Here is a 17,161-nt window from a genome sequence, read left to right on the forward strand (position 1 = left end):
AGAAAGGCACGTGGACTGTGGCCTCGAGTATGCTGTGACCAGCTTGGACCGGTCAGGATCTTGGGTTAACTGCGGTGCAAAGCCGGGACGTGAGAGGTTGCACCGTAATAGTATGTACGAGATTATTGCAAGTACGCAATCGTATGCACAGATTCTTTTTTCCTGTACGTCTACAGGGGCACTACCTATTGCTACAGCTACGACCTTTTCTAGAACACCTGGACGCCGGTGAGAGGGCGTGCGCGGCTGTTCCCGAGAATTGAGCGAGGCTGTGTCAGGAGTTGGTGATACCCAGTCCTGGACTTCACAAAAAATGGTACGCAGGTGGATTTGTCATGACGACAAGCCATCAGTATTGCGACAGTATGACATGATATCTCCAGGCAGAAGCATTCGGTTCGCTGAGGTTTGCCGTCTTCACCGTTTGGGTCGGGGAAATTCACCAAGGCTCCGCAGGGCTTAGCGGGCCAACCGCGTACCTGATCGCCTTATCATGCATATCTTGACGCTCCACTATGCAGATATTCACACTCTGGATTGGGAAAACTGATAGGGGCATGCTCACGGACGTCAACTTTCACATGTCAATGCTACCCTGGAGTCAGCCTGAGACGTGCCTGGACCCGACGGTCGGGCCGCGCAACTATGGATCTACCCGCTTTTTATTTTCTTACCTGGCGGTCGACGTCCAGTCGGAAGTGCGGGATGGGTCCGGACTGCACGTTGCTAAAAATTCTGAAGCTGCCGTGGCTCTGCCGTGTTGCAACGGCGACGAGTCGGCAGTTTGAAAATCACATGCTCTTCAAGCCGACTGGCTGGTGGGCAAGTCGCGAGACGTGCGGCTTCGGACCGCAGGCTGGCCGTTGCGCCACCGGTTGGACGCCAAACGTCTCCTGACGGAAGCCGGCGAATCGCGAAGCTGTTTCGGGTGCATCGCGGAGGTGCATCATCGTCGAGCTGTAGCACCCACAGCGCGCACTTCCACGTCATGCGCTGGCGAGAGGCGGTGGTGGTGGTCGGACAAGACCCCGCGGTCGCGTTGGTCCTGATCTCCCCGAAGTGACCCGTCGTCTTTGCCAAAGCCGTTAGGCCGGCCGCCTTCCCCAGGTTTTCGCCCATGTGGCCCCGCAATGCCTGGCTGGGCTGGAGCGTCGCGTGCACCGCTTACGTCACAGAACAGTCCGCGTGAGGACGCCTGGAGGATCGGTGAGAATAGGGGACCTCCATCGGAAATGCTGCGCCGCAGAGTCCTCGGCGCGGTTCAGCTTCTGCGCAGCATGCCTTCGAGTTGGGTGATTGCTGCAGCGCGGGCTGCTCTGGCGGGCGAAGTCAAATCCAGCCCAGTCGCGGCTCTTACTGCAGGAACAGCGGGCGAGAGCATGTGACTCGGGCTATGACGCGCCCCGGCGACCCGCAGCCAGTCGCCACGGTCCCGCGACGTTTCTTTGTCTGTCATGCGCCCACGTCAGGCCCCTCCAACTCTCGTCATTTTCAGCTCCAGCTCAAACAGAACCGCCGCCCGGGCCCTCTCACTCGTCGGATCGCTCCCGCGCCGCGCTGACTGGATCGGGGCAATGGCGGTGCAGTGAGCAGCTGCGAGACAGAACCTGCCACGAGCGCATCGCGACTCTGCCCGCGGCAGTCATGGCATCCCGCACTAGGCCGCCCTCATCCGCCAGGCGCGCTCTCGTCGCCGTGAGCATGCGCCGCTCTTCTATGCCCCCAGACCCCTAGGCGCCCGCCTCTTCTTTATCCTTCGCGCTCTTCTTCTGAGACATCTCCAGTTGCTTCCTCTTCTTCGTTTGACGTGATACCCTCTAGCGCGCTTCCTTCGCATCGTCATGTTTACTCGCTTCTCTCTTTCAGGCGCCGCCTTGCTGCTATGCGCCGATGCCTTCGTCATCCCCGCCGTGCTCGACCAGGCCCCGCTGCGAGTCCCCGCCCTCACAGACCTTCTCGCTGAGAAGGCGCAAGCCGTCTCCGACCAGATAGGCCTCTTCCCAACCACCAAGAAGAGCCTCGATACATGGCTGGAGGAGGAGGAGCACATCGCCGTCGACAGGCTGCTGGCCAATATTGCGCCAAACGGCAGGAATGCGCAACATGCTGCGCCTGGCACAGTCATTGCCAGTCCGTCCAAGGAGCATCCGAACTACTACTACCAATGTAAGCTTCTTCGTCGCGCTTCTTAACATCTCCGCTAACCTTGTCCGTTGTTAGGGGTGCGTGACGCCGGCATAACCATGGCGACGGTCGTGGACCTGTACGTTGCCGACCCCACCTCCGAACTCTCCCGGACGGTCCTCCTCCCAACTCTTGAATCGTATGCCTCCATCTCGCAGAAAATCCAACACACATCCAACCCCTCGGGCGACTTCACCTTCCCCGACCTCAACGGGCTCGGCGAGCCCAAGTTCATGGTCGATGGGTCGCCCTTCACCTCCAACTGGGGTCGCCCCCAGCGCGACGGCCCGGCGCTGCGCGCGACAGCGCTCATGAAGTTCATGCGCGCCTACAACGAGAGCAACCCTGGCGTCTGGGAGTCGCGCACCACCGCTTCGACCGACGACTGGTTCGGGCGCCTGTACAGCGCGGAATTGCCGGCGCGCAGCATCATCAAGGCGGACCTGGAGTACGTGGCGCGGCACTGGCCCGACTCGGGCTTCGACCTGTGGGAGGAGGTGCAAGGCCGCCACTTCTTCACCGGCCAGGCGCAGTTGCGCGCGCTGCGCGAGGGCGCCGAGGTCGCCGCCGCCTTCGCCGACGACGGCGCTGCTGAGTACTACCGCCAGCAGGCCTCGCGCCTCGAGTCCATGGTTCGCAATGACTTCTGGGACGCCCGCGGCGGCTACATCCGCGCCACGCGCGGCGGTGACGCCGAGTTCCAGCGCTCCGGTATGGACTGCAGCGTGCTGCTCGGCAGCATCCACGGCAACGCGCTCGAGCCAGCCTACCCGGACGCAGCGGTGTTCCCGCCGCACGACGACGCGGTGCTCGTCACGTTGATGAAGTTCGTCAAGGACCAGCGCGACCGCTACCCCATCAACGCGCAGCCTGGCCAGGAGCTGTCGGCCTTCCCGGAGGGCGACCCGCTTCGCCCGGCCGGCGTCGGTCGCTACCCCGAGGACGCGTACGACGGCTACGCCTCGCCGCACCCGGGCGCCGGCAACCCGTGGTTCCTATGCACCGCCAGCGTCGCTGAGATCCTGTTCCAGACTGCGGCGCGCGTCAACGAGACAGCCACCGTCGAGGTTAGCGAGACGGGCTGGGAGTTCTGGCGCGGCCTTGTCTGCCCGGAGTCGTCGTCAGACTGCCCGCTGTCGTGGCAACGCAAGAGCTACGAGCTCGGCGACGGCACCGGCGTTGTCGAGACGGCCCTCAACAGGCTGAAGGACCTCGGTGACGGTTTCCTGGCTGTCATCCGCAAGCATGCCAGCAGCGACGGCGCGCTGAGCGAGCAGTTCGATCGCTGGACCGGCTACGAGCGTGGCGCTACGGACCTGACGTGGAGCTACGGCGCCTTCTTGCAGGCCGTGTGGGCGAGGCAGAGGTTGTAAGTTGTTGTGTCTTCTTGTAAAAATTGTAAGTGCGAAGACTACTGGTAGGTAAGCGAATGATGATGGTAGGTGGGGGGAGATTGATACTTTGTGGAGGAAGAACCTTTTTTTCATTTCTCTCTTGTCGTTTTAGTCTTTCGTTTGGGGTTTTGTAGAATGATACAGATAAAGAGAGCGGAGGAAGAGGGGGAAGATGATGAAGATGATGGAACAGAACAAGGAATGAGAACAGGTCAGGGTAAAGAGGCGAGAGCGCGGCAGGCGGCGCCCCCGCAGATCCATATCTGCTTTAGAGCCGCTCTCCGTTGCGGATGATGTACGCGCGCCGCGCGCCCCGCGCGAGCGGGACGGCGGGCGTTGGGGCTAGAACGGCGTACGGTCCGGTCCGTTAGTGTTTTTAGTATTATGAATCTCTGGATTTTTCTGGGCTTTTGTCCGGTGTTTGCTAGCGTGCTTGGTGTTTCGTGTGAATGTTGAGTACGGATTTGATGCTTTTTTTCCCCTCTGCCCTTATGGGGAGACCATGGTCGCTTTTTATGAGTTCTTTTCTTTTCGTCGTTTCGAATTTACGACCTTGCTACTCGTGTTCTACCCACCACGGCCGATTTAAGGTTGCGCATCGATCTCCGCTTTGCAGGCTTGTGATTATGACGTTGAACAAACCCTTATCGTCGCTTAGTTTCGTACGCCATCAGCCTTCCAATTGCTTGCTGCCGTCAGCCTCTATGCATCTGTCGTCTTCATGCGGGGTGGTGACTCGTGACGAAACGACTGGCGATAACGACGGATTGATGACCGTCGAAGAGAGTGTGTGCTGATGCTGTCAAACCCCGGCCCCACCGTCCGCGGCACCCTTGTCGACGCCATCTCTCGGTTGTGGCGAGTATCGATTCCCAACAGTTTTTTGCTTGGTTTTCTCTATTGGCGCTCTGGGCCTGATCCTTTTTCTGCAGGTAATTGGAAACTCCTCGATTGGGATCACACAAGGTAAGATGGTTGGGGCTTTGGGTGCGGGTATGTGTGTGGCTATCTCGATGTTGGGTGATTATTCGCCGGGAAAATTGATTACGGAAAGGTGGTTCGATGCGGGCTGTGGTGGTGGTGAGGAAAAAAGGCGTTTGGTTGGTGGGTTGGGCATGTACGCGCTGCGGGGTGCATGCATGCGGGGTGTGGGGGGTGTGTGGTGTGGTGTGCGTCGGCGGCTATGAGGGATGAACTCCAGGGTGGTGCCCGGGGGGAAATGCGATGTGGGTGTGTGGTGTGGTGTGGTTTAGAGTTGTGGCTTTGCATGTGAAAAAAATTGTTGGTGGTGATGGATGGTCGAACGATGGGACCGAGCTTTTTTTTCCCTTTATTTTTTTCTCTTCACTTACTGCGCTTTTCAACACCGGAATTCGCCTCATGTGCTTCTGGTGTTGTAGAACCATTACCGTGATCAACTTCTTCGAAATGCGACATCATGATTGACACCGAATTACAAGGCAATAGCATGCAATAGTGAAGGAGTTTTTGAGCCACAGTGGTTATAATTTTGACGCACCCTCAGCACAATGTAACTCCCCATTAAATACCACTTACCTTCGCCTTTTCACCACCAGAATCGCAAAGATATTACAACGCCTAAGAGAATCGCCACTCGCAATGCTACGAACGTAATATTGCTCTCTCCATTACTGATGTCTGCAAACTGCAGTCATTTGTCCAGATACCCCACCACATCGCGGCAACTACAATCGAATCTCAGTTTGATCAGATTTCAAGAAGTCGATGCTTTGAAAGCTGAGAAGGCAGGCAAGTTGATTGGCCGCGTTCGCATTCTTCCGAGCACGTACGCACACTGTAATGTCAGGCGTTCTGTAGAAGGCTCGGTTGAAGCTATTTGCACAAATGCCAAGAGCAGACTATTGAGTACACGGTATAGAATAAGACGGGCAAGCAGTCAAAAGCTATAACGTAGACGGACTCGTGCTCGTAGCGTAGGATAGAGTTCACGGTCCATCTATACAGTTTTTCTTCCTTTTAAATGCGACTATTCTACTCGTAAGATTTATAGACCGAAAGAGTCTCTCTAATTTCCGAGGCACATGTTCGGGGTGCGGCTTGTTCCCCCTCTCGGTCCTTCGGGATCGACTACCAAGCTTGTGTGCTAATCCTACAAGTGGGTGCCTTCAGAAGGTAATTAACTCAGCAATGGCACTTTTGTTCACCATGACTGATTATTGAAAAGACGGCTCGTCGTAGGATCGAGGACTTGTAGTCCTGAAATGGGTGTTCCAAGTGCCTAAGATGCTTGGGAAAGGGAGCCTACAGGAGAAGCGGGATAGTAACGCCCATCAACTCCGCTTCATAAGCCCTGTATTACACACCATACACGCTAGAGAAGAATGTCTCGGCGAGACTTTCTCTCTAGCATGCTTTATGCACGGACATAGTGTATGGAATAGGGGTTAACCTATCTAATGAGCATTGCGTTTTCGCTACAGTCTATGTATGCCGGCTACGTGTAGATGTGATAATGACCATAACGACAACAGTTGCTGCTTCTCTAGACCTTTGACTTTTACTTAGCAGCACGTTATGCTGAAGAACTTTTTTTCCTCTAGTTAGGGCAGGCGAAACCGAGTGCGAACTCGCATTTGTCAGCTGTCTCGATTTGGTAAGCGCCATCAGCTTACAAATTGACCTCTTCATGTTTGTCTACTTTGACAGCACCCGCCGAAGGTTTCCAAGCTTGTAGTTACCTCTGAGTTGTTTTTTGTCGAGAAGGACTAGAGGCTAGAGCAGTAAAGACTTCGAAAGTGATATAAATTAGCTTTTGGTTGAGCTGTGTGACAATGCAACAATCCAAGATCATTTCATCATGTCCATCAACAATTATCCTCATACTCCAAAAAGCGCCTCCTACGATGTCATCATCATTGGTGGCGCTACAAGCGGCTCATCTATTGCCTGGTTCTTGAGCTCAAACCCCGACTTCAACGGCCGTATCCTCGTCGTGGAGCGAGACCCTTCTCTCCAGTTCTCCGCAACCAAGGCTAGCAACAACTGCATTCGTCAACAGTTTGCGACCTCGATCAACGTCAAGATCGCACAATACGGGGCCTCTTTCATCAAGGACTTTCACAAAAACCTGGACAACGACCCGAACGTGCCCAACATCCCGATCCGCAACTTCGGCTACCTATACCTTGCCGACAACCAAGCCTTTGCCAAAGTATTGGAAGAGGACCGCGATTTGCAGGCGTCGTGTGGAGCCGGCACACGCATCGTCTCTCGCAGCGAGATCGCCAAGAAATATCCGTTCTACCATCTCGAAGACGTTGTCTGTGGCAGCCTCAACACCGTAGATGAAGGCGCGTTTGATGCACTCGGCATGGTGGAGTGGCTACGACAGAAAGCCACTGCTCGAGGCGTTGAATACGTGCACAGCGAGGTAGTCGCCGTCGGTAGAGCTGGCGATGAAATCAAAACAGTCACTCTGAAGACCGGAGAAACCATTGCAGTTGGGAGGGTTGTCAATGCGAGTGGCACTCGTGCTGGCCAAGTGGCTTCCATGGCGGGTGTCAACCTGCCCATCGAAGCGCGCCGGCGCTACACATACATCTTCGAGGTGGATCAGCCGCTCGATCAAGATCTGCCGCTGACGATAGACCCAACTGGCGTACATCTTCGCTCATTCGGCGAGAAAGACTACCTTGTAGGCTGCCCGCCCATTGGACCCGACATCGCTGTCGATGTCGACGATTTCGGTTACCCGGAGGATGTTTGGAACGAGAAGATCTTTCCGGTCCTTGCCAAGCGCGTGCCACAATTTTCCACGGCCAGAATCACTCAATCGTGGGTCGGCCACTACGAGTTCAACACATTTGACCACAATGCCATCATCGGTCCTCACACGGAAGTGAAGAATTTGCTTTTCTGCTGTGGGTTCTCCGGACATGGGAGCCAACAGGCACCGGCTTGTGGGAGAGCGCTTGCGGAACTTATTGTCTACGGAGCCTTCCGTACCCTTGATCTCTCGGACCTGCTCTACAACAGAATTCCGTCTGGACGGCCCATTCTGGAACGGGCCGTTATCTAAGCCATCAATCACTTCACAATCTGCACCTCATTCTTTTGTTACGACCCGGGGATGAGTACCAGTGAAGCAACACAGTGAGATTGGGCGGTGACTAGATTATCCGATGCCAACCTGAAAAACTGCCGGCCAGCACCTGACTCACCCAAGGGATGAGACTTGCAATTGGTGACCTTAATGGCTAGACAGCAGTACAACCTGGCCAACCACTAGCCAGTCTGTATGTATATAAACCACAGTCGTTTACAGTAGATAGCATCTTCGTAGTCAGCTACAACTATTTATTTTTACGCTACCCTACGGACCTCTTTCGGTAAGCCTAGTTTATCATTCTAGTGGACCTTACAGGCCGAGCTGTATTACCCTAAGGAAGTGCCCATGACAGCCCTTTGTCACCCCATTCCTACGCAGCCAGGTACTGGATCGATCCCGAGCTTGCTGGAGGATCTTGAGGAGCTGGAAGGCGCCAGCGGTAACGCGAGTTTCCGTAGAGCTTACGCGTCCATCTTCAGCTCTGTTGACTCTGTCAGCTACTACTAGGCGCTCCTGTGCCGCAGGGAATTTTGCCCATGTTGGGAAAATTATCACGGGCAATCCTACGAAAGTAACCGCCAAGGATACAATTACGAACAGCACAACCACGGGAAAAACAAAGCCAGAAACTACCAGTGGTTGACCAGTGACCAACCAGCATAGCCATCACCAACAAACGCCGCCATTGACCGCCACATCACCACCAACCGTCGCCACCAGCCGCCACCATCACCACAAAACGCCACCAGCCACCATTAGCGCAAGCAACAATCAGTACGAGAGAGCTGTTAGAGCGAAGGAAAAATATGCAAAAAAAAGTAATTACTATTATTCTCGCGTAAGATTTAGCGGCGAAAATGACGAATAGTCAACGAGATGATTCATGAGGAGTCAAAATCTCGTGAGATGGCGTCAAGGTATCAGACACCAATGCTATAGAAGCACTATTCTAATGAAAGCACTCCAGGACTTCTGTCAGAAAACCTTCCTCCACACATTCCGCAGAAGCTGATCAGGGCAGCCTGCCGTCGAGCACTGCCCGACCAGTACCATCAGCCAACGCACCGTTCCACAATAGCCCCTACAAACCGACTTGCTTTTTTCTCACCAGTAACTCAAAGAGGCTGACAGTACTATCATCCTTCCCCGCTACCCCATCATCATTCACACCATCAACAACAACATGTCCGGATCCTTGTGCTCAACACCATCCCGGCCACTCAGCGCTAGCAGCACGCCGCGGCCTGCTCTAGACTTCGTCCCCGGACCGTATACGGTCGGCAAGCCGACCCAACTAGTTCTTAGTCTCCTGACGCCTGCTCGCTAAAGAGCGACGTAACGAGAGCTTTGCCGATGGCAATGCAGGTCCGTGCCGGGCGGAACTGCGCGCTGCCCGTTGTCTTAGATGACCGTGGCGCTCAACTCCGCCGCGTATTCGATGCCGAACTCGGGGACCTGAAATGCTCTGACTTGAGCGCATCCAGCCGCAGATAGCGCCGGTGAGTAGGGCGGGCGGATGAGCAGTCCATGTGACGATGTGCTCGTTCCTGCACTGCCAGGTACGACTCGATCGATCCTGATCTTGGCGTTGAAAGGGGCGGGAGGCTGTGTAGACACCGGCCCGGAAATACGGATGTAGAGGAGTAGACCGACCGAACTCGGAGACGGAGATGCCGGGGGGTGGCACTTGGCAAAACGTCTTGCCAATTCTCAGCCAAGACGTCTTGAGGGACGGAACACGCGTCTTGTCTCGTCTTGCCAAGTGTGAACCCTGGAACGCCTGCGACGATGTCGGCGTCGGGTCGATGAGGGGATGCTAGGCATGCCAAGGCGTTGCCGCGGATGAGCGTGTAGGATATAGTGCTAAAGACTTGCTGGAAAGCTTGGTATCGGCCGTAATTACTTCATCGCTCGGGTGAACGTTCTAGCTTTCACTGATGTGTTCTATTTTAGACGTAATGCTCCTTCTATCGATTTAACGAAATAGGCGGGATCAGTGCGTTGGGCCAATAAGGGAGTTATGTTAAGCTGATTATCGTGTGTTAATGCCCCGAAGATAATCTACGACGGAATTCGCAGAATTTCGTTGGCCAATGCACTTCCCCGCCCAAGCTATTAATTTCTAAACGAGAGGCGCGTCTAGAAGGAGATGGACGGGTTTAACGTTAAGGCAGTCGGCCCGCTCCCGATAACGGCGGCATCGGCAAATGCCATGCCGGATGTAGACCGGTCCGGGGAAGGGTGGATCATCCCACCAGTAGAATTGAGAAGGAGCTGGTGCGGGGATACCAGGGTCTTTGGATGCACGGGCGAGAGCTTTTAGGAAGTTGACGTCGACGGCGATAAAAGACATCATTGGAGATAGCTACCCCGCCTGGAGCAGACCCGGCGATCAATATCGCACGATCAAGAGAGGACATGACGTCTTGTAGATAAGATTCTCTCATGTGCTACATCATAGTTTTTCGGACGTTACTCGATGAAGCAGTCGCAAGGAAATGGTTGCCCCCATGTAGCAGCCGATGGGATGTGCCCAAGAAAAAACGTGGGGCTGACTAGTGATGATGTAGAAGGTTCATCGGTGCTCGAACTTTGGAGGGCGCTTCTCCAAAAAGGCAGTCATACCCTCCTTGCAGTCGTGGGTGGAGAAAGAGGCGTAGTACAATTCTTTTTCTCTGTCCATACCAGCAGAAAGCAGGTTCTCAGAAGCTAGGTACCGTTGTCAGTGTGATTTGAATGCAGCGGGAACGGAGGTACGTACCGTTCAGGACGGAGCGTTTCGCCAGCTTGGCGACGGCGGAAGACATGGATGCGATGCGGGCGGCAAGCTGCAGGGCCTCGTCCAGCACGCGATCGGCAGGGAAGGTGCGATTGACCAGGCCGAGACGCTCTAGCTCCTGCGCGGTGGCTGAGGCACCAGTGAGGATGAATTCCATAGCCTATTGCTCCGGATCAGCAGTGGGGACGAGGCATTATCTGATGCAACCAACCTTGTGCTTGCCCAGCAACGCGGTAAGATGCTGGGTGCCGCCAGCGCCTGGGATGGTGCCTATTCGGATCTCGGGGAGCCCCAGGAGGGCATTGTCGGCGGCGTAGATGATGTCACACTGCTGATCGCTTAGCCGGGTGCTATCCGTCGTTCCTGCCACCTTATTTACCACCTACCAACAGCGCAACCTCGAACCCGCCGCCAAGCTGTCCGCCCCATGTCAGCACCCACTATTGCTTGAGCAGTTGCGCTATGCCTACCGCGAAGCCTACGACGGCGGCAATGATGGGCTTGCTGAAGGCTGTCAGAGCGTCCGTCAGGTCCCGGAGGAATTTCCGCTCGTGTGCCTCGGCCTCTGAAATCTGGACCAATTCTTTGAGATCCACTCCAGCTGCAACTCGTTAGACTTTGCATGCAGAGGACCATTCGACCTACCAGAAAAAGGCCCTCCAGGTGACCCGGTGACAACGACGGCGCGCACAGATGTGTCCTGATCGAGAGCAGAAAGCTTGGAAGTAAAATCGTCGATCATGGCCTGGGTGAAGGCATTGCGCTTGCTGGGCCGGTTGAATTCGACGACGGACACGCCGTCGGGCCGGGTCGTCACACGCACTGTTTCCATTGTTTATTGCTGGTGCTGAGCACTGGCTTGCTGGCAGCTATGTATAAGGACGGCGACTGACTCGCGCGAAACAGAGCTGCCGGCGGCAAACACACAGCCCGTTTCATCGAGCTGCATGTGTCAGGCGTTCCGTCCGACTTCTGCACTGATGCCGCGAGCTTCCCTTGCCGTGCTCGCTCGCTTGGAACTGCTCTAACGCCTTCCCATCTGCGGCCCCGGACCGCAACTCCGCCCATGAAACGGTCCCTCGGAACCCTTGGATCCTGAGACCGATCTCAATCTGCGCACGCCCGCCCCGCAACGACATTGCAACTGTGGGCCGTGGCTTCCAGCCTTCATCTCGTCTTTTGCCCACGCCAGCCCGGCGTCGTACCGCCCGCGCCTCCGTAGGACCAAACGCGCCCGTGTCAAAGCTCCTGCCTGATCGGGGCTAGCCGCCGATGCCCACGTGCGGTCAATCTTCTGGGCTCCACGAGAGCTCGTCCATCACATCGCTAGCCGCTGTGAAACCGTGAGCGTTACTCGGCCGGGAAGCTCTGCCAGGTCTTTTTCTCGCACAGGCCCATGCTACGGAGAGACCCAGCACCGCTCAATCCGGCTCCCGCTTCCGATTCCGCTATACGTTGCTTGTGCTCCTAGTCTAGTTCCTTCGCCTGAAGCCACAGGCCACCCCCTGCTCACGAGGCCTCCTGGTTGTTTGGTGCCGACTTGCTTGTTGATGGCACGATCGACTGCTCCCTCCTCATCGCCAATGGCCCGTATTCTGCAAGCCATATTGCCTGTCTCAATCCGTCGTATCAGGAAATACTTCCCGCAAGGTGCTGCAGCTTCCGAAATGGCCAGACTAGCTGCCATGGCCCAGTCCAAGTATATATCTCGGGGAGCATCCATGTGTTTGTCTCCCCAACCTGTGTCTCTCCTACCAGGCCCTCTTTTGTTTCTTATTGCATCCCATTCATCCCATCATGGAGCCAGTCTTCCGAGGGATTGAAAACCTGTCTGGACAGGACAAAGATTTGTTCAATCAGTTTGGACGCGGACAGACCATCCCCCGCCCCTTTACCCTCATCCACAAGGCCTTCGAGCACTTCGCAGACATTCAGCCAAACCAAGCAGCAGCCACCCACAATGGCGAGACCATTACCTACGGCATGCTTGACTGCGAGGCCAATTGCCTTGCCAACCTCCTGGTCCAGCAGGGGCTCCAGCCGCGCCAGCGCGTCTGTGTTGTCGTTCAACGCTCCATCCCCATGCTCATAGCCATTCTTGCTGTGCTCAAGACCGGATGCCAGTACATCCCCATTGATGGTGGAGTCGTCACAGAGCAGATGTTGTCTCACATTTTCCGAGACACCCAAGCACCTGTCATTCTTTGTCTGAAAAAGTTCGAGGAAAAAGTTAAGCGAATGGCGGCTTACGATCAGCAAATCTGCGTCATTGACGACGCCCAGCCAGCCACATCTGCCGAACGGCTTGATGTGGCCGTGGATGAGAAGGATGGAGCGTACATCATCTACACTAGCGGTAGGCTATCCTTTCAATTCAATTCGCTAGCGAAAAATCACTCACGCGAGACAGGGACCACTGGCATGCCCAAGGGCGTTGATGTCGCCCACGGGAACGTCACCAACACTCTGTGCCTGGCGCCAGCCAACCTTCAGATCGGCCCCGGTAGCAGAGTATGCCAGGTGCTCAATGTTTCATTCGATATGGCAGCCTGGGAAATCCTCGGCTGCCTGATGAATGGCGGTACGCTGGTTCTGCGCACTTCTGACTGGGCTGCGTGCCTCCGTGAGGTGAGTCCTGATTGCACCTAGTATATCCTTTCTTTTGCTAACCCGCACCAAGGCCGACACTTTCATTGGAACTCCGTCCATCTTGGGTAAATACCGGAAGTCGGATTACCCAAACCTGAAGACGATTGCTGTCGGAGGAGAACGGTGCCCACAGTCGTAAGTATCTGTGTGCAGCATAGTTCCAACTGGGCATGCTGACGTTTCATAGGCTGGCTGATGAGTGGGCTGTCAACACCACTTTTGTGAACATCTGTGGTCCGACAGAAATCACAATCCTCAACACGGCTCACATCCACACGCCGGGAGAGGAGCTGAGCATCGGGAAGCCCATCCCCAACACGACCGTCTACATCCTCGATGAAGACGAGCAGCCCGTCCCTGTCGGCGAAGTTGGAGCCATGTGGGTCGGCGGCGAGGGTGTGTCTCGCGGTTATCTCAATCTTCCAGACCTGACGGCGTCGCGGTTCAAGCGGGATCGCTTCGCGGACGATGGAAGCATGATGTTTAACACGGGCGATCTCGTTCGTTGGCGGGCCGACGGCTCGCTAGACATCCTTGGTCGTGCGGACGACCAGGTGAAGGTGAAGGGATTCCGCGTCGAGTTGGATGGGATTTCTTCGACAATCGAGGTTGGTCTCAAGATGCACACATGACTGGTGTTGAAGCCACGCTGACGCCTGTAGAAATTCTCCGGCATCGAGAAAGCCTGCACTCTCTTGATCGATGGCGCGCTTTGGGGCTTTTATGCTGCACGCACCGAGGTAGACGCAGACGCGGTGGTGGAGCACACGCAAAACTTCCTGCCGTACTACGCTGTCCCGTCAAAATGGATTGCGGTCCCCGGCATGCCCCTTACGGCTAACGGCAAGATTGACAAGAGACACTTGAAAGAATTGGCAGCCCAGCGCTCCCCAGCTCAGCTTCCAGATACTCCGCCGGAAACTCCTCCAGAGTCTCTCAGACTTGCCGACTCCAAGGATCCGGAGAAGGGTGTCATCGTCACGGCTACATCGCGCTCGTCTTCGTCGCCAAGTTCGCTCAAAGAGAAAGAGGAGGATCCGTTCGCTCTCCCGGAGAAGAATGGTTTCCACGGCGAACGCTGGCTCCGCCACCGCTTCTTCTCGCTCTACAGGCGCTTCTTCTCGATCGTGTGGATTGCAAACCTTATCCCTGTCATCGTTCTCGCGTCGAACTACTGGAAAACCAACACGCTCAGCCTGCAAAGCATGACGACGGCCACAGCCGCCAACCTGACCTTCGCGGTGCTGATGCGCCAGGAATACGTCATCAACCTTCTCTTCAACCTCGCCACAGCCGTCCCGACGTCGTGGCCGCTCTGCATCCGGCGGCAGTGCGCGCGCGTCTTCCACATCGGCGGCCTGCACAGCGGGTGCGCCATGATGGCGACGGCGTGGTTCACCGCGTTCACCATCTGCGCGACGCGCTACTACGCCATCCACGATCCCAACGTCCCCATCAGCCTCGCCGCCATCGTCGTCTCCTACCTCGTCGTCGCGCTCCTCCTCGCCATGATCGTCCTCGCCTACCCGGCCCTCCGCCAGAAACACCACGACTCGTTCGAGCTCGTCCACCGCTTCGCCGGCTGGACCGCGCTGGCCCTGATCTGGGCGCAGACCGTGCTAACAACCGCCTCTCTCCGCGGATCCGTCCCGCTCGGCCGCGCCCTCGTCACCAGCCCGGGCTTCTGGCTCGTCGTCGTCATCACCATCTCCATCGTCCTGCCGTGGACGCGTCTCCGCAAAGTCCGCGTCGTCCCCGAGAAGCTCTCCGACCACGCCATCCGCCTCTACTTCGACTACACCGACACCGTCCCCGGCACCGCCGTGCGGCTCTCCGAGCGGCCCCTCGTCGAGTGGCACGCCTTCGCCACCATCAGCGAGCCGGGCAAGCGCGGCTTCTCGCTCGTCGTGTCCAACGCCGGCGACTGGACCAAGCGCCAGATCGATCGCTGCCCGACCGAGCTCTACGTCCGCGGCATCCCGGCGTGCGGCGTGCTGCGCATCGCGCCGCTGTTTAAAAGCGTCGTGCTGGTCGCGACGGGGAGTGGGATTGGGCCGTGTTTGCCGGTGATTCTGGCGAAGAGGGTGCCGTGTCGCATCTTTTGGTCGACGCCGCATCCGGAGAAGACGTTTGGCGAGGAGATTGTGCGGGCTGTCTACGATACGGATCCGCAGGCCGTGGTGCACAATACGCGGACGATGGGGAAGCCGGATATGGTGGCCATTTCGTACCGGTTGTGGAAGGAGAGCGGGGCCGAGGCCGTGTGCATCATTTCGAATAAGAAGTTGACGCAGAAGGTCGTGTATGGGATGGAGGCGAGGGGGATTCCGGCGTACGGGGCGATTTTCGATTCGTGAGTAGGGATTGAAGGGAAGGGGGAAAATGGTTGGGCGCTTCGGGATTTGATTGGTTGGGTTTTAGGTAATATTTTTTTTGAACTGGGCGAACAGGGCGGGCGAGTTACTTAGTTGGGTGTTGAAGAGGCGAAAATGATGGGAAATGACACTCTCGCTTGTTGTTTTATGCGCGTTTCGGCATTTGGGCCCGTGTTACCATGATTGCCGCCGGGGTGGGCCGAGTTCCAGGCCGGCTACGCGTAGATTACTTAGAGCCGCGGCGGATGCTCGTACGATCGTGCAGATCCGAGCTACGTTACAGGCTTGTTCGAAAGCGATCTATAAATGTACTGTTATATAGTGCTACTTTTAGCAACAAGGACTAGTGCTTGCAAAAGGAGGCCACTAATAATTAATCCGCTATAAATACTAAGCTATAGGCTCGTATCTGAATAGCCCGCTCCAGCCGCTACGCTACGCAAGATCTAGATCACGACGGACCATTTTGCTTCGTTCGATCCTGTTGAACAACGTGCACGTGATGGCAAGGATTTATCTCTTTGATCTTGTCAACCTTAGGCATCAAGGATCAGATGGAAGGTGTAACGGCGATTAATCTGCTTGCTCCGTCCTCAAAGTTCAGAGAAGAGCCAGATTGGACAGCCGGAGTTGGTATTTTCATTCTACTACCACCGCCACGACCAAGCTCAGATTTCTTTAACTAGTTGCAGCAAGCCGCCTGCTGAAAGAGTCTCGCAGAGAAGGAGACTGGCAACACTGTTGGACCAGCAATGCTTACTTCGGTCAACCGTTATGGCAAGTCTTCCCGGCACCACTCCGCGTCTACCTACTTAATCTAATGCGCAACAAATCTGGTCCGTAAATCACGTAGAGATAGTCGCTTCAGAATCACAGGAGTTGCAGTTCCTGCGTACTACGACGATGGCCGATATGTCTGCCCATATCTCAGATGCCGGCCCCACCCCGCGAGGTACCTCGAAAGTGTGCCCGGGTTGACGGGATGATCCTGCATCCAGACCTGCAAAAGCGTGACGAACAAGAAGACTAGGTTCAGCCGGAGAAGGCGCCCAGGACTGCTAGCCAGCCAGCCAACCAGCCGCTCCCCACACTCATTTATTCCGGCCAATGGCCACTCTGTGAGACTCAGGACCTCGAATTCGCTCCTGCGACCTCATCTACCAACTCCCTAAGACACCGCTATACTCACTCGCCCCTCTGAAGGCAAATCGCATGGTCGCGCAATGGCAAACGCTTGCACTGCATCCTCCTCTCAGCGCTTCTGCTTGCTCATCTTGGGCACCCCCCGCTGACTGCTATGGTGCGCTGGATTTAGTCGCCTATTAAATGTTCTGATGGAGGAGCAATTGCGAGATGCTGATGCTCTGACAGATGCGGCACGTGGGGGAATTCGGAAACCCACATGTAAAGCCGCCGTCGTGGAAAGTACGTACGTAAGCAGCGGTGTAGATATAAAGGCTTTATTTGCTGTAGAATTAACCGCTTACGATGCGTTTTTCACACGTACATAAGTCTATATATATTTATGACCGAGGAAAAGCCTCTCTTAGTCAAGTCCGGAGGTAAGAGATACTGTGCACACCGTGGTTTATACACGCGAAGTCGCGGAAAGCCTGATGCTCACACGCACGGTTGCGCATGATATATAGTGCCTTGTAAGATCGGTTTATATATGGCCGTCCGTTCGCAG

The 17,161-nt window shown here is 55.8% G+C and overlaps 4 protein-coding genes across 4 annotated transcripts; 3 read left to right on the forward strand and 1 right to left on the reverse strand.

The window, feature by feature from the left end:
• Positions 1 to 1,841: 1,841 nt before the first annotated feature.
• Positions 1,842 to 3,557, forward strand: LTHEOB_4604 (Glucan-alpha- -glucosidase protein; the record flags this gene model as incomplete). The annotated part of the gene is made up of 2 exons (XM_035513657.1): positions 1,842 to 2,166; positions 2,221 to 3,557. 2 exons carry the CDS (start codon positions 1,842 to 1,844, stop codon positions 3,555 to 3,557), a joined length of 1,662 nt encoding a protein of 553 aa, XP_035374653.1.
• A 2,860-nt stretch (positions 3,558 to 6,417) lies between these two features.
• LTHEOB_4605 (putative fad oxidoreductase) lies at positions 6,418 to 7,638 on the forward strand (the record flags this gene model as incomplete). Its single annotated transcript, XM_035513658.1, has 1 exon — positions 6,418 to 7,638. One exon carries the CDS (start codon positions 6,418 to 6,420, stop codon positions 7,636 to 7,638), a length of 1,221 nt encoding a protein of 406 aa, XP_035374654.1.
• A 2,605-nt stretch (positions 7,639 to 10,243) lies between these two features.
• On the reverse strand, positions 10,244 to 11,279 carry LTHEOB_4606 (Crotonase core; the record flags this gene model as incomplete). Its single annotated transcript, XM_035513659.1, has 6 exons — positions 10,244 to 10,377; positions 10,430 to 10,607; positions 10,659 to 10,775; positions 10,834 to 10,863; positions 10,918 to 11,048; positions 11,093 to 11,279. The coding sequence occupies 6 exons, from the start codon at positions 11,277 to 11,279 to the stop codon at positions 10,244 to 10,246; spliced, it is 777 nt and encodes a 258-aa protein (XP_035374655.1).
• A 965-nt stretch (positions 11,280 to 12,244) lies between these two features.
• Positions 12,245 to 15,453, forward strand: LTHEOB_4607 (Nonribosomal peptide synthetase 12 protein; the record flags this gene model as incomplete). The annotated part of the gene is made up of 5 exons (XM_035513660.1): positions 12,245 to 12,803; positions 12,858 to 13,075; positions 13,128 to 13,231; positions 13,284 to 13,704; positions 13,759 to 15,453. 5 exons carry the CDS (start codon positions 12,245 to 12,247, stop codon positions 15,451 to 15,453), a joined length of 2,997 nt encoding a protein of 998 aa, XP_035374656.1.
• Positions 15,454 to 17,161: the final 1,708 nt, after the last annotated feature.

Source organism: Lasiodiplodia theobromae, assembly GCF_012971845.1.
Source record: "Lasiodiplodia theobromae strain AM2As chromosome Unknown scaffold_12, whole genome shotgun sequence".
Taxonomy (NCBI): Eukaryota; Fungi; Ascomycota; class Dothideomycetes; order Botryosphaeriales; family Botryosphaeriaceae; genus Lasiodiplodia; species Lasiodiplodia theobromae.